General features: G+C 37.0%; 3 protein-coding genes across 4 annotated transcripts; 1 reads left to right on the forward strand and 2 right to left on the reverse strand.

Annotated features, from left to right (window-relative positions):
• Positions 1 to 3,058, forward strand: LOC133693649 (glucan endo-1,3-beta-glucosidase 11-like). The gene is made up of 4 exons (XM_062114908.1): positions 1 to 332; positions 422 to 1,533; positions 2,286 to 2,484; positions 2,864 to 3,058. The coding sequence occupies exons 1-3, from the start codon at positions 281 to 283 to the stop codon at positions 2,364 to 2,366; spliced, it is 1,245 nt and encodes a 414-aa protein (XP_061970892.1). The 5' UTR covers positions 1 to 280; the 3' UTR covers positions 2,367 to 2,484; positions 2,864 to 3,058.
• A 262-nt stretch (positions 3,059 to 3,320) lies between these two features.
• On the reverse strand, positions 3,321 to 12,498 carry LOC133693637 (ubiquitin carboxyl-terminal hydrolase 9-like). Of its 2 annotated transcripts, none has more exons than XM_062114895.1 (14): positions 12,270 to 12,498; positions 11,980 to 12,185; positions 10,519 to 10,755; positions 9,572 to 9,719; positions 8,825 to 8,884; positions 8,613 to 8,708; positions 7,428 to 7,820; positions 7,177 to 7,317; positions 6,486 to 6,656; positions 5,727 to 5,984; positions 5,506 to 5,648; positions 4,559 to 5,119; positions 4,160 to 4,430; positions 3,321 to 3,975 (listed from the first exon to the last, which is right to left on the reverse strand). In XM_062114895.1, the coding sequence occupies exons 2-14, from the start codon at positions 12,153 to 12,155 to the stop codon at positions 3,811 to 3,813; spliced, it is 2,820 nt and encodes a 939-aa protein (XP_061970879.1). In that variant the 5' UTR covers positions 12,156 to 12,185; positions 12,270 to 12,498; the 3' UTR covers positions 3,321 to 3,810. The 2 variants fall into 2 exon arrangements, with proteins under 2 accessions (XP_061970879.1, XP_061970871.1); XM_062114887.1 differs by having other exon boundaries at positions 8,613 to 8,711.
• A 1,411-nt stretch (positions 12,499 to 13,909) lies between these two features.
• On the reverse strand, positions 13,910 to 20,428 carry LOC133704842 (uncharacterized). The gene is made up of 8 exons (XM_062129864.1): positions 19,237 to 20,428; positions 18,700 to 19,052; positions 16,460 to 17,605; positions 16,225 to 16,383; positions 15,776 to 16,124; positions 15,573 to 15,643; positions 15,333 to 15,455; positions 13,910 to 14,753 (listed from the first exon to the last, which is right to left on the reverse strand). Exons 1-8 carry the CDS (start codon positions 20,177 to 20,179, stop codon positions 14,400 to 14,402), a joined length of 3,498 nt encoding a protein of 1,165 aa, XP_061985848.1. The 5' UTR covers positions 20,180 to 20,428; the 3' UTR covers positions 13,910 to 14,399.
• Positions 20,429 to 23,540: the final 3,112 nt, after the last annotated feature.

Genomic DNA, 23,540 nt, shown 5'->3' on the forward strand with positions numbered 1-23,540 from the left:
TGGACGTTAACTCCACCACTGTCTAGCAATCTTAAGCCAGGGTTGCACACTCCACACAAATAGCCAAAAGTTGAAGGTCCAATCTTTCGGCCATCCCTGACTCACCAAGCCCATTGCTTTCACGGTTGCGTGCCACCCTAACCTCTGTCTCTTTCACTCGCTGATTTGGCCTACAATCTCTAGATATTTTTGTGGTCTGCCCTCAAAACACAGCTTTGAACTAGCTTCTTGCATCAGGATTTCAAGCCCTTTTGAGCTCACTCGACCACTCTGGCGAAGTATGGAGCACAGTAGATTCTACTACCATGTTTCACTCATCCTTTCCATTTCAGGTACTTTCTCTTAGATCCCATGTTTCTTAAAGGTTTCAATGCCTTCTTGTTTTTGAAATGACAACTAAAGCTTGCTTTTTTACATGCAGGTTTGGTGTTTCCTGTCATGGTGGGTTCTATTGGGATAAATTATGGTCAGATTGCAAACAACCTTCCAACACCAGACAATGTAATCCCTTTAGTGAAATCAATTGGGGCAACAAAAGTGAAACTTTACGATGCAGATCCAAGAGTGCTTAAAGCATTTGCTAATACAGGGGTGGAATTCATAGTTGGTCTTGGAAATGAGTATTTGTCAAAGATGAGAGATCCAGATAAAGCACAAGCTTGGGTAAAAGCAAATGTTCAAGCTTATTTACCAGCTACAAAAATCACTTGCATCACAATTGGTAATGAAATCTTAACCTTGAATGACACAAGTCTAACAGACAATCTCCTTCCTGCAATGCAAGGCATTCAGACAGCTTTAGTGAATTTGGGACTTGATAAGCAAGTCTCGGTTACTACTGCTCATTCTTTGGCAGTTCTTGATGTGTCATTTCCACCTTCAGCTGGATCTTTTCGAAAAGATCTAGTGGGGAGCATCACCCCCATATTGAATTTCCATGCCAAGACTAATTCACCATTTTTAATCAATGCGTATCCCTTTTTCGCATTCAAGTCTAACCCCAAACAAGTTTCTTTAGATTTTGTGTTGTTTCAGCCAAATCAAGGGGTTATTGATCCGAAAAGCAACTTCCATTATGATAATATGCTGTTTGCTCAAATTGATGCTGTGTATTCTGCATTAGCAAGTTTAGGATACAGTAAATTGCCAGTTCACATATCAGAAACTGGCTGGCCATCAAAAGGTGATGAAGATGAAGTAGGAGCAACCCTCGAAAATGCTAAGAAATATAACGGGAACTTGTTTAAGACAATTTGTCAAAGGAAGGGAACTCCAATGAGGCCTAATACAGATTTGAACATTTATGTTTTTGCTTTGTTTAATGAAAACATGAAGCCTGGACCAACTTCTGAGAGGAATTATGGGTTGTTTAAGCCTGATGGATCGCCAGCTTATTTGCTTGGAATTAATGGAACTGATGCTATTAGCACTAACTCCACCCCCACCACTGCCACCACCACCACCACCACTCCTGCACCGCGGTCACCGGAGAGTTCTTCAACTGGGTATTTGTCAATTTCTGCTGCTGTAAAGGTAATGCTCTGGACTTCATGGTGGTGCTTTTACTTTCGGTTCTTTTGTTGTTGTTTTGTGTACCTAACCTGGGAAAGTGTTGTCGTTTGTGGCATGATTTGATTAACGCGTGAAGATAGAATGATGAAGTGTGGTTCAATATGATTGGTTACTGTTGTTTTCATTTAATCAATGATAAGGTAGTTTATTAGAATTAACTTGGCTAGCATAGTCCTTTATTATACAAGTAGCCCTAGTAGTTAAGTTTTGTTATCTATTAGGTTGTCATTGATTAGGACCGGAGTCTAATCTGAAGCCAGCGTGAATTAAGCACCGATGGTGACAACGGTTGAAAACCGTGTCGGCTCACATGTTGTAGATTAGATGAGAAATATGCTGTAGATAGCTTCAGCAACTTTCACATGCTTAGAGTAGGTGTTTTGGCGTTAGTTGCAATTGAAGCATTCGGATCGGGTGCACTTCTTGCATGCTAAGTCACATGAATAAGAACACGCACAGTACAGATGCAGAAACTGGTTCTGACATCTTGATATGAAATGTTAGCAAGCCATTCAATCCAATTGCTTTCGATTTGTTCATGTCTGGATCTCCTGTAAGTTAAACAATCATGTTGTGAACTAGCTGTGATGGCCAACAAATGTAATTCCAGAAACTAAGAGACTATTGATATATCAGCTATAAGATTGTTTTAGTGTTTTCCATAAAGAGTGTTAACTCATTGATTAGCATCTTGCTGTTGTCTTTTCTTTCAGGGAAGATGGATCAGTTGCATAGGCCAGCTACTGTTTCCATTGCTGTTGTTGAGCTGCTTGGCCTTTAGACTAGCATTTTGAATTGTGCTTTGCTTTCCAAGCCCTTGGTAAAAAAAAAAAAGAATCAGCCGTTAAAGCAAAAATGGATGAAAAGCAGGGATTTGGAGAGAATAAGAGGCAACTTCGTAGCTAGGGAAAGGTGAAGTTCTGTTCCTTTGCTTGTACTCTGCAAAATGCAAAGCATCATTCTTTATCATTAGTTGACTACCACGAGCGCACAGAGTGCTAATCTTGTTGGGATAAATTCCATTCCCAATGAGCCCTAATAGCTCCTCAGATGGGCCCTCGCTACCCACTTTTATTGATATTTTCTTAAGCTATCACTGCCACAATTGCTGGTAGAAGTTTCCCATGGGCCAATGCATGGGTCCTTCACCAACTTTTTTTATTGATCGTCGTTGCATTTGTTGGAGGGGGGGACTAGCTCATAGGTGTGGCTGATAATTAGGGTTACTTTCTGCTCTTTTTAGTAGGCAACGAATTTTTCTTTTTGAACTTTTTGCTCTTGTCTTTTACAGGGGATGATGTTTCCATGCCTCAATAATTTTAGTTTGCTAGGTTTGCTGATGGAGAGTTTGGTAGATCAGGGAGAGAGAAAGAGTGGACTGCATTTGTTGCTTCAGATAGACTACTGATGATTAATTTGCTGTAGTTGTATTCCATCTCCTTTATTTAGTGTGGATGAGTATTTATTAAATTTTTTATGCCCAGAAGATCCTCTTTTTATTCTTAAAATATTCTTGATGTCGCAAGATCATTAAAAACCTAACACAAAAAAACCAAGTGGATCACTCTCTTATTCGATCGGATCCTAGGAAACCTAGGATCAACCTGTGCTAATAGTGAAGAGAAATGGTCGGCAATGTTCTTCTGCATGTTCCCGTTACTAGCAGATGACACCCAAAATGCATGATAATGACAGCATAATCAATCAGATTTGGATCCACAAGGCAGATATTTAAGGTCTTTCGAAGGTTAAAAAAAAAAAATTATATGATAATACTGTCTAGGAGCGAAAAATACACGAGGGAAAATCTTATTTCAGATTCAATGCCCTTGATCTAATTTTACAGCACTGTGAATCTACACCGGTGATTGTTTTATGCCATGTCGATAGAAACCGAAAGGCAGGGCGAGTCTTCTTGTTTTGTAATCCAATCACTAGGGGAAGTCTGGGTGTAATGCAAAAAAGGCAAGAAAAAAGGGCTGCGACCGACTAATATTGATAAGAGGATGATCAATAAGCTGCCTAATAGAGAGCCAAAATCTCTCCCCAAGAATTAAAAAAATATGGTAAACTAATTGCCTGCTACGTTTTGCAAATTCTTTTCCTTGACGGCAATCCATGAGTAGAGCTTTCCTCTAATGGTAACTTGCAGGATTGCTAGGCGGAATTATTTCCCGTGAAGCTGGCCAATGTGGTATGGAACATTATGATCCAAACCCAGAGTGACCGCATAGCATTTTAAGAACCAGCTTGAACTTGTGATGTCTCTCCCGATTCGGCCTTTGATTCAGTCCTGACTCTTCGGTAGAACAAGACATACGCTGCTGATGTCTTGATGTCATCTTCATTAACTGGAGAAACTCGGCTATCATCGAAACTGTACCATCTATTCTCATCAATCAACTGCACAGTAGGTGAACAAAAAACTTAAGAACTCGGAGAAAATCAGTGTCTGAAAATTCATCACAGACATGCTATAATTATGATGATGGGCCTTCTGGGTATTATATAAAATCATAGAGTAGTTTGATAGGGTCCAAGATGACTGGACTAAGGGGCAACTGCTGCACCCCGAGTCTTCATTTACCTTGGCAAATGCAGTATAGTGCCCTCCACCTAGACCACCATAATGGTTGCTGATGGCAAATAGTTCGTACGTGAAAGAATGTCCATCCTTCTTTTTCACATATTTACTCAAATCAAGATTGTGAATAGGGAAATCCACAAAAGTATCCAGTTTGTTCTTCAGGTATCTGCTGTATGAGAACCGTTTCAAGTGAAAAACAAGAATATCTGGCAACATCCACAAGTCAAGTTTCTTGGTAGCTTGTCTATGTTCTTTACAGCTAGGACAATACCTGCACCAAAATAAAGTGCATTGTCACAAATATAGTTAAATGTGAAGTGCTTTCGCCGGGTATCCAAAGAATATTCTCACAGGAAATGTAAGAACAGAGTCGTTTTTTTTAATAAAGAACCATCATACCACATGTCATCAGGCCCGAGAGGCTCTTCTGTCAAGAATGCCTCCAGGCATGAAAATAAAGAGACAACTTCCTGTCGGGTTTTCTTTGTTGTATACCCATTCTTGTGATAAACCTCGGGGAGATCCTTCAGATAGCTGGAATCGTATAATTTCTGTTCTTTCTCAGTCCACTCCATGACAACCTTTATTTGATTTCCAGAGTTTATGACAGAATCCTTAAAGATTGGCTTGCAGCTTGAATACCGATCATCAGTCAAAAAGAGCTGGAATGATAATTCCCGGCTAGATGTGTCCTCTAGTTCTGTGTCACCCATGGATTGGTCTCTAGGTTCACATTGACCATTGCAGCTACTTGATGTTTCAGCATTAGCCTCTGAAAGCAAACCATTCTCCTTGCCACTATGAGCCATAGTAGGGGAACATGCTCTTTTCAAAGGTGAGAGAAGTTTACAAGCAGCTAAATAGATATCAGCTCCAGTTGGTGAGTCATCATCCATGTAAGTTATCAGAGGTGTGCCAAAAGATTTCCCAACATTTCCCTTCAGCAATTCCAGAGTGGACCTGAAACCAGTGCATAAAACTTCATTTCAAAGAAGTGAAAGAAATGAAGAATAAGAAGAAATAGAGAGAAAAACATAAATAAACAACAGCCAAGCAAAGCATCCAGCTTCTCCCCCTGTCTACCCACTGTTGGAACCATTCCCCACTGGGAAGAACACATCCTTACTAGTTCAAAACCATAATTTAAGACATTATTTGCCTGCAATTATTTATCGATGATAATGTGCAACACATTATGGAAAGCCACTTGGAATATGAATAATCACTATCATTGCAACAAAACATATTCATGACTAATCCCGTGACACAACTACTAACAAGTAACAACAATTATTTATCAGTTCTCCAATAAAAAAACCTAAAAGCCTCTTGATGACGTAACTCACTTATCCCGATGAATAATTTCCAATTTCCTTCTTCCTGTTCCCTTTCCAGAAAATCGATAGGCCACAATACGATCTTCATCCTTTATAGAGACCAATGGTTCAAAAGGATTTTCCAGCAGACGATAAATCTTGTGATCAAATACCTGATAAGAAAATGTCTGACACTTTAGCCACTTAACAGTGTAACTAGAAAGAATGAAGTTAAAGAGAAAACTTCTTACTTCTGCCAGCAGAAGGCTTTCTCCACCTTTCATACAGCATGCAGTTCCCAGTGCCTGGCTAAGATCTCTACAATTACCATGTTTTAGCACTGAAATGGTGTATGGCATTGGAAGGCCACTTCCATCACCATAAAACACTGTTACTGTCATTGACCGAGTGACAGTTGAAGGCAGTGGCAATGACAAATACATGAAGGGGTCAAAAGTAATTGAAATTTTGCTGCAAATTGGGCAAACCAGCGTTGACTTATATTGACCCTGAGAATTATTTTCCAACATAGCCAAAAGGTCAGTGACTGAAAATAATAATCCATACTAGATTTTGAGAGCTAAACTTTGAGATGCAAAACTGAGTTACATTTAAATAACAATATTATGGGCCAATTTCTCATCACCAATTGAAGGAAACAAGTAGAAAACTAAATGATATTAAATATTCATAAGAAATGAATTGCATTCTTAAACAGGTTGGAAGTCTCACTATGTCCTTACTAATCTGAACATTGGCATAGCTGGTACTTCTAGTTCTACAGTTCAGGCATACATAAGCATCAAACAAAGACAGTAAACCAGGTTTAAGTAACTAAGATCATTGTGTGATGAGGACCTCATAATTAGATGTTATAAAAAGAGCTCAACAACAACCAAGACTCAGTCCCAAACTAGTTGGGGATATTACAAAATGAGTTCATTTATGAAAATTCTATTGACACTTATTATGCAACCATAGAAACAGACGAAAATATAACACTTCCTTACTTGGCAAACATCCACAATAACTGAGTCATTCCGAGCCTTGTGATTTCTCCAGCACTCATCTGCAATTTCCTCGTCTGGTTCACCACTCCAATCCTTCATTTCAATGTAAGGCTTCTGCTTGACACGATTCAAATCTTCATGCAGCCCATCCAGCAAAAAAGCAAGAAGTTCCTAAAAAAGAAAAGATTCCATCAACAATGGAAATTGTGAAATATCACCTATCATCATTCAAGACAATGAGAATTAACAATTAAAGAAACAAAAAAAAAATCAAGTGCCAAGGCACAGCCCATCACATGTCAAGTCATCACTAGTCCATGTGTCTAAATTATTGCACAGGTCACTAACACATCATATAATTAAGAACCCAGAGTTCTGAACGCATGAGAGAAAAATTGAGGATGCAATCTTTTCTCATTCATAGTTTTGATAAACTCAAGGACATGAAAACACTTGGGCCAGAAATATTTGGAGCTACTAAAGCACTTTTTTTATGCGAGAGATCCAACTTTTGTTAGAGTTTTGTGAAAGGTGGGATTAAGAATTGAGACCTCATTCCTCTTGCTTTTGCAAGAGTACTACTGAGCTATGCCTACAAGCTCATCGGTAACAAACAGAGCATTTAAAATTTGAATTATGCTATTAATATTATTGCAGTAACATAAGAAAGCAGAAATCACAGAGTACTAACTTGAGAATCATGTTGATTATAACCACTGAATTGAGGAGCAAATAGTGCTAGTTTTCCCTTAAATACACGCGGTGCAATGGCAGTCCGGCCTGAGGACCACAGTTTCCTCAACAATTCACCAAATGCAAGTGCAAGTTCACCCTACACAGCTAAAACATAAGTTAGCAATAGTGTACGAATAAAGCTAGTGTCCTTCAAAAAACCAAAATGGAATAGCCAGCAGATGACAATAAATAAGCAAAGCCACCTACATGCATTCCTAAAGGATTCTGTGTGTTGATTTCCTCAGAGTAATCTTGCAAGAAATACTCAACAAGTTGAGGTGTGTGGATTAAGCATTGCAAAGCACTATTCATAAAGCAAGTATTTCCCATATTCTGCAGTCCTGCCAAACCTCCCTTCTCTACTCTCCTAACAGAGCTAGCACCAAATCCATTGTCCATATCTGTGAATGATGAGTTTAAGGCACTTCCTGGCTGTAAGTTCAAGCTATAACTACTCGAGTGACCATTTGACATGACCGGCCCCCCTGCAATCGACACGGGGGACCTTGGAGGTTCCAAGGTTACCACTGCTAACTCATTCCCTGTCGAATCCTTTCCAGATTGAGAAGGAGAACTATCTTCTTTCAGCTCCAAAAGAATCTGTGAAAAAGAAGAGGATGCATCAACCATGGTAATCAATCAACTCCAATGACCAATGGGAAGCTAATCCCACAGGATAAAAAAAGCACTAAATCACAAAAGAATTACACATCCATGCACGGCATTACAAATGTCTACTTAAATTAACAAAAGTTGTGCAAGTTGGGTTATCATCAGTGAAAAGTTGGTTCCAATAGTGCATTAGTAATCTCCATTGATGTTTTACATCACTTAGGCAATGACTAGAGGAATAAGTTGAAGTTATTAGACATGACAATAATTTTACTTAAGGAGTCTCTCCTTAAGTTAATGCTTGTCTCTTTAAGAAAGCTGCAACTTGGAATTAAGACTCTCATAGTAATTATGTTGGACTTTCTAGAGCCTGGTTAGAATGTGAGTCAAGTTCTAGAACTGTTAAAATGTCTTATGAAACAGAACTAAAGTCGATCAAATTACTAGAAGTCCAATGTGGCAAAAAATTTAAAGATGGAATGAAAATCAGAAGCATTATAAACATGCTGTCTTAAGCATTTACCAAGAACTAAAGCATTTTGTGCAATGTATAATTCCTCAAAAGATGCATGTGTGTGCTCAAGCGCATGTCTGTGTTTCAACTTTCAGTTATAAGACAGCATAAAAACTCATTAGGTACTGGCCATGATAAAAGGTTTATTTTTTCTTGAAAAAAAAGATAGTGGGAAATCGCAAATTTTTGTTATATAAAACCAAAAAACGAGTACCAGAATTGAAACCAGTTATCCACCATATATACAATGATACCAAACTACACACCTCTTGATCCATCTGCAAGTTTAATTCCTCCAAGGTTTGGTTTGAATCGCTCAACTGTGAAATCTTTTGCTTATTGAAGTAGTCCCATATAGAGGCCTGCTAACATGCATTAGAATCAGAAAATCAAGGGGGAAAGGTAAAAAAGAACCAGGCCTTCAGCATCCAAAAAGAAGTAAAAGTACATAGAGCAAAAACCAAAACATAAAACAAACCTTTTCACGCTCTACTCTTCTAACTGAGCAAACCCTCTCATAGAGCTCTTGCAGAGAAGCCTAAAAAAGAAAGCAAGTTAGACCCTGGATAGCCTACAACATAAAGAGGACCTTGAATCAATTATTCAAAAACTGCAAAACCACACTTTCAGAGTCATTTCTGCAAATATTACAAAAACTCAAACAAATAGATCATCTATAATCAGAAATTCAGGAAGATAAAATACAAATTTGATAAACCCAGTTTTTCTACTCAGCATCATATCATAACCTTCAAAGCCATAGACTTGGCAGATCCTTACAGAACCAAGAGTCACTCAAATATCTCCTATGCATAGAAACAATAAATTGAATCCCCACTATGATGCAATGCAAGTGTTAACTTGCACTACCTGCATGTTTGTGCACCTATTATATATGCCCTGTATCAAAGTTGATGCAATTAAACAGTTAACATGCACCAACTTCATTGTCATTGGAAGATGTCAAAAAGTGACAGTAGAAGCATGGAAAATTGAAGAGGCAATCACAATGATGTTGCAGTATGTAATACCTGAGAAGTTACTCAAACAATAAGAAATTTGGCAATCTAGTAAACCAATTGAACTAATGTAACACATAAGAACTTTATATGTGAGAAAAATGATATTTCTTGCAAATAGCAACGTGTTGAACAGAACCATCTTAAATATTGCAATGACAGAGTAAAGAAAAACAAAAGGAAAAGCAAAAAGAAAATGACATTACTTTTTTGCTTATCCGTATAGTTGATTCACTATCATCTCTGGGGTCAATTAACTTGAGGCAAAGCGGATAGACCTCCACATTGAACTGCTTTCTGTTAAAAACACCCTGAGAGATCATCTTTCTTGGCAATGTTGGTCCTCCTTTATACCTAAAAGAAAGAATAAAAAAAATAGGATCAGCTCACAAAGACAACTAGTAGTTTAAAAATACAGCCAAAAGAGTGTGATTGAGAGAGGGAGGGAGGGAGGGAGGGAGGGAGGGAGAGATTCAAGTTAAAATTTTAAACAATTAAGCTCATTCATAGATTCTGCATCCATTCAAAATTCAATCGCTAAGTTACTTAGAGATTAATGCAGAGTGTTTCCATATAAACTAGACAGAGAAAAGAAGCACTGTCTACATTCACTACAATGATTTAGAAAATTAATGATTTCGAAACAAACTTCCAAATCACCTGTGAGCCTGCAGCTAAAAATATCAATACCAAATATTAACGTAGGCTAAGATAGCAGCACATTTTGCGGACAAGGGATTAAAAAATAAAGTCATCATAAATTTCCAAATGTCAAACCCCAAGCCTTCAGGTGGTAAGATCATAACACACATAGACCTTATCAAATTCCTACTCTACAAATGTTTGATTCAGTCACTCAAAAAGCCTAAGCCATTGGGCAGCAAGACCATAACACATAAAATCATAACGAATCAAGATCCCCACCTTACCAATGTGGAATTCAACCACTAACAGTAACAATCAATCCAAGTCAGCATACTTGTATAACACTCAACAATTACTACCAAGCTGTTTATGACTTCCAGAAATGTACCAAGTATACATCACTTTTTTCTACATATTTTATCACATCCAAATTAATGAATTTCTGTTTTTATTTTGGCAAGTGAAACAGTCAATTCAACAAGGAAAATAAATAAGAAAAATTCCTTACCACTGGACAAGCTTCTCCCAAACTTTCTTAGGAACTAATACATAGTCCTTTCCTTCCAACAGTGCTCTACCAAGCTCCAGTTCATCACCCTCATTACCACTCCCACCCTCAATTATATCAGAGTTATCAATTGGCCCAGGTCTTTCAGCATCCAAATCTTGAGACTCCAAAGATTTCCCATTATCCAAGTTGTCAACAAAGCCTTGACCAACATATCTCTCCCATTTCGAGAACCACCTAAACAGCATAAGAAAACCCAATCACAACCATGCAAGTTCTTAATTGAAAAAACAACTTCAATTATTAAGAAGTGAAAAAGAATCACATTATTATGGTAAGCATACCTCAAATCCCTAAGGCACTAACAATGTACCCTTATCATATTTAGGCTACCTAACTAGCCTAATTGTAGCTAAACCAGTCAAGTTTGGTTAAAAAGTAACAATGAAAAAATGAAAATTTTCAATAAAATTGATCAACCTCAACACGTGCACAAAACATCAGCCAACATAAATCACAGCGGCACATGCCTTTCAGGCAGTAAGACAGCACACACCATATCTAGCATGCCTAACTAGCCTTAATAATAGCTGAACGGGTTGACATTGTAAAATTATAAAGTTAGTTTCTATTTTAACCTAATCATTCCAAAGATCCCTTAAAATACATGCCTTACGTGCCCAATCAAGCATAACTGCAGTACCTTTCCATAAATTTTTGCAATCATTGAACGTGCCTTTTCAGGCAGCAACACAACACCACACACACACCGTATCTAGCATGCCTAACTAGCCTAAAATAACTGAATGGATTGACATTGTAAAATTAAAAAACTTGGTTTCTTTCAAAAATTCCCTTAAAATACATGCCTTACTTGCCCAGTCAAGCATAAAAGCAATATCTTTCCATAAAATTTTGCAATCATTGCCAAAAAGGTTTTTTTCTCCATTGGATAAAGAATAACCCCTCTATTCAAAGAATCTATAAAAACACATGTATTATTAGCCTAACCAACCATTATCAGCATGATTTCCATGAAACTTATCAAGCACAACGCGTGCACAAATCTCATTGAAATTAAGTTAAAAAAATAATTAACCCACCAAGATGAGTTCGAAAAAAATAAACACATGCAGATACAAAACGCAAAAATGTAGCTAGAACTGATAATCATTGCAAAAGGGTTTTTTTTTTTTGGACAACCCAGTTATTCAAAGAATCTCTTGAACACATTCGTTACCTACCCAAACAAAAATAAGATATCCACAGATTTTAAAAAAATACAGCGATTAAATCATGCAGCTCAAAATCCAGAAAGAATTACAATCAAATCTAGAAAAAGATTAAAAAAAATAAAGTTCAAAATTAAAAAATACAACGATTAAATCATGCAACTCAAAATCCAATAAGAATTACTAACAAATCAACATAAGATACAAAAAAAAGAAAGTTCAAAATTACCTAGAAGAAACAACAAAATATAAATTCCCTTCTTTCAAATCACGTTCAGCTTCACGATTCAACTCCTCAACGATCTGTTTCTCTTCTTCAGGCGTACACGGCAAACAACTTCCTCCTCCTCCTCCCCCTACTCCTCCTCCATTCTCCATTAAACAACTTGAATCAATCATCGTCATGATTTCTCTCTTAATCTTCTTAATCACTCTCTACATTCCAATAATCAAACAGTGATTAGTAATCATTAACATCTCAAGAAAAAGGAAATGGATTTGGATTTGGAATTTACGTACTTTGAAATTCAATTTCGTGGAGATCCAGTAGCGGATTTGAGAGACTGCAATTTTCTCTTCTTGTTTTTTTTTTTTTTGGGGGGGGGGTGGATTTGAAATTCGAGAGAGAAGGAAACCCTAGATTTATGGGTTTGATTTGTTATTATGAAGAGATTATGGAGGAATTTATGAATATCAAGAATTTAGAGAGATAAAATTGGAGAGAGAGGGGGGGGTGTCTTTTCAACCATCTTGCTGTCTTTTTATAACTTGAGGCTGCCACGAACCGTTTTATATAGGAGGGGGGGGGGGATAATTAATTAGCTAATTTCAAGTAAAATATTATTAAAAAAAACCCTTTAAAGGTAGGTTAACTTTTGGTTGGTGCTAGCTATTTAATAGCAAGAGTTCAAATTGAAACCATGTGGAAGCTCTAAAGTTGATATTGAGGAAATTTAAACTATAGGGACCAAAGTGGAATATTGCAAAGTCTACAGGGATTAGAATAGTTTACCATGTGATTTTTTAATTTTTATTAAAAAACTCTAAATTTGTTCTTGTATTATTTATTTATTTATTCTGTTTAGAATTTCCTTTAAAAATGACGGGTGAGTCATTCATTAATTGTTAAATATTTTTATTAAGAATTTAAACATGCTAAATGACCCTTGATTGATGTAATTAAATGGAATTGATGATTTTGATTTCTAAATTTTATATTATGGATTTTGTTTTTTAATTTATGGAAGGTAGAAAAGATAAAGTTTCAACTACCTCACATGTGAGTGCTGAGCTCCCTTTTTGGCCTAGAGATTTCTAGTAGATTCTTTTGTTGTTTTCATTCATTTATCCATTATTATTTAATTAAGATTGACCGGACAAGTTAATTTAAAATTTAATTAATTCATGATCTAACTTAAGATGATTTTAAAAAAATAAAGAAGAAGAGCTCATCTAACTAGATGTATTTAAAAACTCGAGTTAATTTTTAAATTGATCGAAATTCAAAGAATTTTTTAAAATAATATTATTTTAATTTTTTTAAAATAAAAAAATAAAATAACTTCAATCAAAACAGTTTAATCCATTTAGTCCGCGACTTAATACCTGTGTCAAGTGGGTTTAGCAAGTGGTTTTAAAAATCATGAAAAGGGTCATTTTCTTGTCTTTAAATATTCATACAAAATAAAAATCATAGGTTGAATGGGAACAACTTGGACCGAATTAAAGAAACAATAAACCTAGTAAACATAGAATATTTATCAAAATTCAAATTTGGAAAGCCTCCACCATGGTCGGTCTTTGTGGGAAAAAGTAGAAGTTCATGCCAATTTTTTAGTTTTTAAATGTTGCATAGTATATATTTTCATCCAAGTAAAAATATTTGGATTTGTGTATTTGACTAAATCCCAGTTGACACATTTAAAATCCCACATTAGACAAAGAACTCAAAAAATAATAAAACAAATCCCATCACAATTGTATCAAATTGAATAAAAATCAAGGTTGAGCATTGAAATTGTAGTTTTCTCGTTAAACCTCTGAAATTCGAACCATTTCTTTGCAGTTTGACCAGTTTTAGGTTGAAAGGGAAGAGAGGGGCAAATTGCCCGGCAAGGAATGTTGGACAAGAAAAGAATCCGGTGACCAGAGAGTTCACATCAAGAACAAAATGATTCGCAGCTTCGCAAATCAAGCAAATCTCCACGTTACTTGTGGTTTTTGATACATGGAATCCAAGGGATTCTTTGCACCTAAGTAAACCCGCTGATTCTAAAGAAGCTTACAAACGAGCTGCTTCTTTTCTAAATTTTGCAGAATCTACTCTAATACAATGGCTCCTACGCCTCTACATAAAAGATGGCCTCTTATAACATATTGCTACAAAAGCTACAACAATTCATATGTACACTAGCATTACAAGTTTGGCTCCAGCTTTCATCTTGCACCTGCAAATTGGTGGCCAGGACAATTAATGACCAAATGTAACTCAGTAAGGTCGCGGACACATATCCATTCACAAAATTACAAAAGGATTCCGAGGCATCCTCCAAAACTAAATGACGATGTGGTAGCTGCACAATATTAACCTCGTGTGATGGACGCAGGACTTGGCTGAAACCAAGAAGCAGCTGCTGTAAGGAGTCACTGCTATGAGGTTTCTGTATCATCTGAGCTAGCTGTGGCCTCACTTCCAGTCACACCTGCTCCATTGTCTTGACTCTCATCCTCGCTAAACAATGTCTCGTTACTTGAATTAGAAAATAGACCACTATCATCATCAGTGAGCATGTCTGCCTTCTGCCGTTTCCTGACATCCTTTATACCTCTTCCTTGCAGTGCCAGTCGCCTTCGTTTCCTTGCTTTTCGCTTGCCCTTGGGAACCTCTTCTCTTTGTGACTCAAGCCTTTTGCTTTCTCCTCCTTTGGTAGTTCTTACCTCGCCATAGTCATTATCTTCTGATTCATCAGGATCAAACTTGCGCCGTTTTCTACTTGAATTTGTCTGGTACAGAATGATCAAAAGCCAGATTTGATTGATAATTAGGAAGTACAGCTGATCCAAGGGCACTAAGTATTAAGCAAATTCAAGGTGAAGACGATCCATAAAATCCTACTTGAAATTTGTAAATGATAACCGAATGAAAGTATCAGAATCAGTATTACAGTCATCCAGTTACCTTACTTTCCCCAAATGGCTTTTTTAAAATCGATGTGGATATATATGGATATGCAACACCACCAGCATTACTTAAAGACCAGAGTTGGCCAAAACCAAGGTCAAATAAAAGCCTTCCCAATGCTCCTTAGGCACCAGTATTAGACAATCAGAAAGATCAAACCACCAAGGGTTGAAATGACTGAAAAACATGCATTGATTGTAAACAAGAATGCATCACTAAATATCCCCACTTACAGTTTATTAAAGCATGTGGTACAATTGAATATTATCTAATTTGGTCAAAAATCATCTTTAAGTATGGGTTGATGGCATACTTTAATGGCAACTAGCATCGGAGACTTTGCGCAGTAAAACACCATTTCATGTGATTTAAAAACAACAAAAAAGAAACAGTTTGTGTACCTTGGGACCACGATCCACCAATTGAGCCCATTCTTGTCGATTCCTCAGGCAATCAAGAACGGCCTGAGATGGACTTGAATATGCATAGCGTTCTCCATTATGCTTCCTCAAGTTATGCCAGTGCTGCAAAAGGAATCACAATGAGTGAAGGAGATCTGCTTTGTTTTACTCAGGATCAAAGCTTCACGAAACAAACATGCAGAAAATAACAAGCGATTAATTAAATAAAAGTAACCATACCGGTAAAACAGCATTACAGAGCTCCTCATATGTCATGCGCCTGCCTTTACTCATGATCTCGTTGATTAACCCTATGGATGATGCAAGGAAAATGCAAATTAAGTTATTAACTGAGCAATTAAAAAGAAACAGCATCATTTGTTGTTATTATATCCTTTTGGCCCTAAACTGACACAGAATTTAAATTCCAGCGAGGTAGCTACCTGGTAGAGTGCGATGAACAGGAGCCCGAACAGTGCCTGTCTCCTCATCAGAAATATTCCTGGGTGAATTACGTCTAGATGATAAATGATGGTCATTAACCTCAGTAGAGGAAGATGGGCCACTGTTACCAGTTGAGGTGGAGGCAGGAGGGATATTGTTCTTGACAGAATGTACTGCCGTCGGAGATCCATTATCCCCTCTCTTCGACACTGAGTCAGGTTTATATCCTGTATCTTGCCTCCTCTGATCAGAAGAAGATGGTCTGTCAGTCTTTTTAGCCTCATCATCAGGCTCCTGATTACGGCGAAACCCATCTTTTGATGTATCCTTACCTTTTCTTCTAGAAGCCTGAACAATGATGAATCACAGATCATTTTCAAGCACCACTGCATAACCTTAATAAGGAAATACTAAAAGAAAATCATCTTGTTGTGGAAATACATCTTACCGAGCTATGATCTTTTGCTCCAGAACTAGATGTACGCTTCATCAGCGCACTTGTTGCAGTTGGAGAAGCTGAATGTGGTAAACCACCAGCATGGCGAACACGTGGAACACGAGGTACTCTAGGAGAGCTATTGAGTTCTTGATGTAAAAGCAAAGCAAGCTGTCACAAAAAGAAAAGAAAATGAAAATAAGAACAATACCAACCATATTTAGAAGAGCTTGCAATTTGTTTTCACCTCTTCATCACTTAAAGCTGCAGGAGAATTGATAGGTGCGGAAGTATTCGTTGACAATGCATGACTTGTCTTAGAACATGACTGGCCATTAGACTGATTAAGCTTTTCAGCTCTTAGGGGTAATCCTGATGCTGTTGCCTTATTTTGTGCAAGTGAAGCGGTCTCAATTTGCAGTGATCCAACAGTATCACCAGAATTCTGTGCCATTTGCAGTGATCCAACAGTATCACCAGAATTCTGTGCCAAAGATGCTTTAGGGGACGAGTAATGCATGGAATCTTTGGAATCTGAATTGGTTCTCTTAGGAACAGATGTATGCGAAATCTTGCTTGAGTGCAACAATGTTGAAACAGAATTCATAGAGGATTTTGGACACTCTTTTACTGTTTTTGTTGACAAGTCAAGCCTTTCTCCGTCTTTCACTATCTCACTTGTAGCTCGATCTTTCTTAATGCTAGTACTGCTGTCAGGTATAACTTGTTGCTTAGTGTTAGAACTAAAATTCAAAGTATCTGGAGATCTAAAATTGCCAGAGGCAGGCATTTTGGAGTTCATCACAGTGGATGAAGTAGAAGATGACTTTCCAACACAAACAACCATTTTACGGTGATTGAGTAGTGCTGGAGTGCTTGAGATAGTTTCACCTGATTTTGACAGTTCTTCAGCGGCCTCTGTATCATTTTTGGGTTCTAGAGGACATTGTTGCATTTCCATTGAGCCTTCAGATCTTTCTGATTCTCTTTTATGCTGACAAGGATCATCAGATAACTCATTAGCTTTATCCATGTGACAAAGAGGGACTGCTTCCATATTTCTGTCAACCTCTTGAACCTTATGGTCATTTGATGAACCACCTAATGTTGCATCATTCATTTTTGAATTTTCAGATATGTTTTCATAAGATATCCTTGCATCTTTTACATCACCATGAGGAGACTGACAATTCAAGACCCCCTTAGAGTTGTCATCATCCACTTCTACTTGAACACTAGGTTGTGCAAAACTTGGAATTGCATCACTGTTACCATTAATCTGATTGCCTTTAACTTCTGGTGAAGCCCTAGCTGGGTCTCCAACTGCAGGCACATCTCTTCCAGTGGAACCCTCCAATTTATCATCTAAATTTCCACTTAGAATGTTATTGCCCTATAGCAAGCACAGACGAAGTCATTCAAACACAGCAAGTGAAATCTGAAAGCATAGAAGTGAACGTACAATTACACCCAAGAAAAGAGCTATGTTATAGGTAAGATGTAAAAGCCAATCAATAAGGCACAAGGCGGAACCACCATATTGTAGAACAAGAGAAACTACTAATGTGCATATTTAACGGAAGAAGCAACCTGTCAAATTTAAGAGCTCAAAAAAACTGGCAAGGTGTCAAAATGTATGGTTTAAATCCGGGTTTGCTGGGGTAGGGGCCAGTTGCATGATGCTGATGGGACTGGGAATGGGGGGATTTCCACTGAAGCTTGGCTGGTGCACTGCTATCAGAGCTGAAATGTTAGCATTTCATGTGGATTTGCAGGAGGCTTGTTATAGAGACTATCATTGCATTGTGTTGGGCTTGGATTCAATGATAAGAGTTTGGTGTCTTCAAACTTGATGGTGCAACTCAGTCACAATTAAGGCTCATAATGGCCAATTTATGGATATGCTGTTAAGAGAAGGGTTTGGAAACTTAGGTATGTTATGGTTAGGGGAATAGGAGTACTGCTCTTTTAGTAACATTGGGGTTGAGGCAGATGTAATTCCTTTTTGGTTTGAGGGTCTGCCAGAAGGAACAGGGCCTCTGTTGTTTGATGATTCAAACAAGGAGGGCTGTTTCCCTTGTTTAGTTTTAGTGTTTTTGTCCTCTGAACCAATTTTCATACAAAAACATAAAAATGCAAAGAACCCAAAAGGTTATTCAAAAGAGACATTCTTACTTCCTTCTAGCATAATGATTGATGCGCTGCATATCTTGAAAGACAACACAAATTTAAACAGTATTTCAAATCACTAGTTATGTATGCTCTGGTCAGAACTCAGCTTTTGCTAGATTCCCACATATTGTCATTTCTCATTCCCTGTCAAGGGATTCTAAACTATTATCATCACTTACAAATGTCATTCTTGGTTTTATTCTAGTAGTCTTGTTTGTTTTCTGGATCTGTAAACTACTCCCAATAACAATCATCAAGAGACAAAGCACAGTACTATCCCAGGCAAAACCAAAAAGGAGAGAGAGCAAGGCATACCTCTTGTTTTACAGGCATTCTCCCACAAGATACATTAAACTCTTTGGGAGAACTCTCAACTGCAACCAGAACTTCCTGGCTAGACTTCTCTTCCTTCAATCCAGATCCAGTTGAAGAATCAGGTCTAGATATGTCAGGTGACAGTGCTTCCAAGGGCAGCTCAACCACTGCCAAGTTATTCTTGGGCTTCTCAACACCATTTTCTACTGCTATATAACTATCTGACTTCTGTTCTTGAATATCAGAGTCCTTTAAATTCTTGTTCTTATTACTTTGAAGTTCACTCTTGAAGGACTTCAGAGCTCTGTCTTCATAAAACTCCAACGGTTTTGCATCACTGGTGGATGTAAATGCTAGTAATAAGAATAAAAACAAGAAAGAATTGGAGTCAACAAGTGTGTGTCTACTACTACAAGATGTGACCTAATGCCTAAACTTCATGCCATTAATGTGAAATAAGTGCACTTGGACAGCTCGAAAAAGGAGAGACAGACAATACAATTAGGAAATAAAGCAAAGCAAGTCATATCCAATCACCTGGTTTAAAAGCATGAAAAATCCTCTTCTTTGCCTCCATCTCCTTCTCTGCAGTTCGAGCCTTCTTCTTTACACTCCAATCTTTGGACATCCCAAGATCTTCTTTCCCCCGCTTACCTGGATTTGCAACAACCGGCTTGAGTGCACTTCTCTCCCTTCGCACTGCAAAATTAGCACCCCCAACTTCTCCATCCTCACCCTCCCACTTCTTCATCTCTCTCGAATACACCTTCCTTTCACAACCACCACCCTCATCCCTCTCTCTCATGCCACCTAACTCTGCCACCGGCATCCCAAACACGCTCTCCTTCGACAAAGAAAACAAAACCCCTGCACCCTTATCAACCATATTCTCATTCTCCTCCTCACTCCTCCTGTTCTCCACCTTCCTCTCCTTCTCATCCCAACACGGAAACTCCCTGTACTGAAAACTAAATTTCTTCGGAACATAGCCAGCACACTTCCACAACTCTGGCGTGAAAACCTTCGAAAACCCACTAAACAAAGCAGGATCCCCACCCGGAATCCCCTGCACGTGAACTCTTTCCTCCATCGGAATCTCAGTCCACAACCTCAACCCTTTCCTCGGGTGACACACATTCCCCCCACCACCATCACCACCATTCTCTAAACTAACCGTTTTCGTCGTCAATTCTACTAATAACTGCGCAACCTCAGTCTCATCACTATCATCATTATTACTACTATTACCCCCCTTCTTCCTCCTCTTACATTTATCACAAGTAAACAATTCTTCCCCCTTAACATACTTTGAACATCGCGTGTGTACCCACACGCCACAATCATCACAATTCACCATTTCCTCTCCATCATCAAAGTTTACACCACACACACAATCTACTGTCCATGACCCATCCACCCAGTCCTCATGCGGGTCATTCTGGTGGTGGGTCTGGAGCCGGTGCGATCGGCCCCCCTTCATTTTTTTATGCCCTAACCACCCCAAGAGAAAACAAAAACCTAACCCTGCCCTTAAAAAACCTAATCACATGGTAAATTTAAGAACTTTCCTGGGGAACTCGCCTGACGTTGAATTTCTCCGATGAAGCTGGTTTTTTTGAGGATGTTTTTGAAAGAAATTGGAAAATTTAAGGATTTGTTTATGTAAGGAGGGATCTGTCCGGGTGAGCACGAGGAAATGAATGATTTTATGGGCGGAACTGTGAAAGAGAAGAAAGTTGAATTTAAGGATTAGTGTTTTGTTTTTTTTGGCGTCCGGTTTTTTTTTTTTTTTCAGACAAGACTTGGGCTTGACTGAGAATGGTATGGGTTCGAGTTGGGCTATTAAGAATGGATTACTGTCTAAAGGGTTTTAATCTTTTTAATTGATTTATTTGGAATTTCAAAAGAGTTTTGGAAAAAATAAATTTCATGTGGAGTTTTTTTATGTTTTTATTGGTGTAAAATAAGGGTGAGTAAAAGAATTAAAAAATTGAATAAACTTAGAAAATCAAAAAAAAATAACAGAAAAAACTGAACCGTGAAAAAAAATCGATTAAACTAATTAAAATTTTAAAAAAACCGACCGGTTCGGTTTTGATTTTATAAACCTGAAACCAAAAAAACCAAACTGAACCGAACTCAAACTGAAAAAAACTGAGCCAAACCATGAAAAAAACGAGCCAAACCAAAAAACCAAACCAAACCGGAAAAAACTCAGCCAAAATCGAGCTAAACCGAAAAAACCGAGCCAAACCGGTTTAAACCGGTTTTTGTCTTAAAAAAAAACCGAACCGGAACCAGTTTCGGTTCAGTTTTGATTTTTTAAATCTGTTTGGTTATATTTTTTTTATAAAAATAAATCGAACTGAAAATGATCACCCCTAGTATAAAATTATAAAAATTATATTATTATAATTTAAAAAAATTATGATAAATTGAAGGCGATGAAATGGTAGAAATATATGAATATTTTTATAGAATTTTAAGGTGTTTTTTTATTATATAAATTTATTACATGTTTTTTAGACATTCTTTGGAGACTAGTTTTGTATACCTATTTAATGTTTTACTATAGTTTAATTGTATTTAATAAGTTGTATGGTTGTAATATTTTGTAGTTGAACTACCTAGTTTTATTTGGATTTGATTAATGACGTGATGTGATGATATTACTTAGCCTAAACACTATATATGGAAAACTCTTGAATAAAAAAACCTCTCATAAATCCATGCATTGTATATTTTAATTACATGTATGCTAAAAGTGTGATATTTATAATGTTTATTGAAAATAGTTTCTTATGTATGATGTTCTTCCACCTTTTTAGAAATCTAAAAATCTCTCAAATCTTTGAAGATAAATATTTTTTATAAAACTATTTCAATTATTTTCAAATTAATTTTTAATGGTATGAATTTGAGGTGGGAAATGTATTCTACTTTCCCATCTTATATAACTTTATTACAATTATAATAAAATATAAAAATTTTAGTGTATATTTAATATTGTAGTAATTTTTATTATTGTGGTTTTAAAATATAGATTTATAAAATCTATAAACATAAGATATAAATACTTTCAAAATTATTATTAAATTAAAATACAATTTTAATTCCATCCCACCATGCTCTCAATTAGACAACGAGTCAATTTTCTACAATCACTTTTATCAAAACTATAACCATCTAAGTGGTGGCCCAATGATAAGAGCTTGGAATCAAGAGGTTTGCTCCCTCTGTGGTCCCAGGTTCGAACCCTGTGGTTGCTCATATGATGGCCACTGGAGGCTTACATGGTCGTTAACTTTAGGGCCCGTGGGATTAGTCGAGGTGCGCGTAAGCTGACCCGGACACCTACATTAAACTAAAAAAAAAACTTTACATCATTCCTTAATTTTTGGGATCATGACGTACTGCCATAAATCAAAACACATCAAATCATCAAGAAAGCTTTTCCCACGAACCCATGCCTAGATGTTTCAACTAAATGAATTTCTCCAAAAAAATATTTTCTCCACCATTAACCAATCATTTTGTTTCCTTGGTATATTCTTCAGCAGCCTAGAAAAATTCCCTACACCTTGAAAAAGTCTATATATATAAAGAAATATTTAGAAAAATTGATAAAATAACATAGTATAAAAAAATATTTAGAAAACTAACACGGTTTAGAGAGCTACAAATGATCTGCGATTTGTGAGTCACGACCTTTTCAAATTGCAAATTTTGAAAGACACGTGATTTAATAAGAAGAGAAAAAGAAAAAAGGAAAGAAAGAAAAAAACCTTAAAGGCACACCAAAACTTTAATGATGATATCATTGGCAGTGTTAGAAAAAATATTGACAAGACGAGTCCAACGATACCAAAAAAGGTCACCAATAGTAACCGGAGTGGGCCACATAAGCAGTCTAAAGGCAAGCGACCCCAGCATCTTTGGACAGCTCGTGTTGCCAACTTTGTTCACCATTTGTGACCTTATTTGATGTCATTGGACTCGTCTCATCCATATTTTTTCAACGGTAATAGTGTTGTCATCATCAGAACTTCAGTTTACCTCAATGATCTATTTTTTTTACTTTTTTCTCTCTCCTATCTCTTCACAAATTACAAGGGGGAGAGAGGAGAGAGGAGAGAGAAAGAAATAAAGACAAAAAATAAAATGTCCTCGGAAGCACACCAAAGTTTCGATACAATACCATTGATACTATTGAAAAGACCTCAACTAGTCCAATGACACTAAAGAAGGTCACAAGCAATGAACGGATTGGACCACACAAACTGTCCAAAGGTGTCGGGGCTCACTTACCTTTAGGCTGCTTGTGTGGCCCACTCTAGTCACCATTAATGACCTTCCTTGTTGTCGCTGAAGTTGTTTTGTTAAGATCTTTCCAACGATACCGCTAGTGTCATTATTGGAGTTTTGGTGTGTCTCTGAAGTATTTTTCTTTCTTTATTTCATTTATTCTCTCTCATTTCTCTTAATTAAACCACGTGTCTTTCAAATTTTGTAACTTAAAAGAGTTGCAAATGACATTTGCGACTTATAAATAGTAAATATTATTTACGACTCTATAAACAATATTATTTTTCTAAATATTTTATTAAACTATGTTATTTTATTATTATTTTTTTCTTTTAGAATGTTCGAAACCAAAAAAACTCAAGAAAAATATCCTAGGGATGTAAGACAAGATAAGATGTTCTTTTGCTAGTTCATATTTCTTAGCCAGCGGTCACTTTAGCGTTAGCCACCAAACTAGTACGGTGTCAACAACCCTACCTACACGGCTACACTATAGAAAGCAATAACTCTACTCTACTAAGGTAAGAAGTTAAGAA

Source organism: Populus nigra, chromosome 1 (assembly GCF_951802175.1).
Source record: "Populus nigra chromosome 1, ddPopNigr1.1, whole genome shotgun sequence".
Taxonomy (NCBI): Eukaryota; Viridiplantae; Streptophyta; class Magnoliopsida; order Malpighiales; family Salicaceae; genus Populus; species Populus nigra.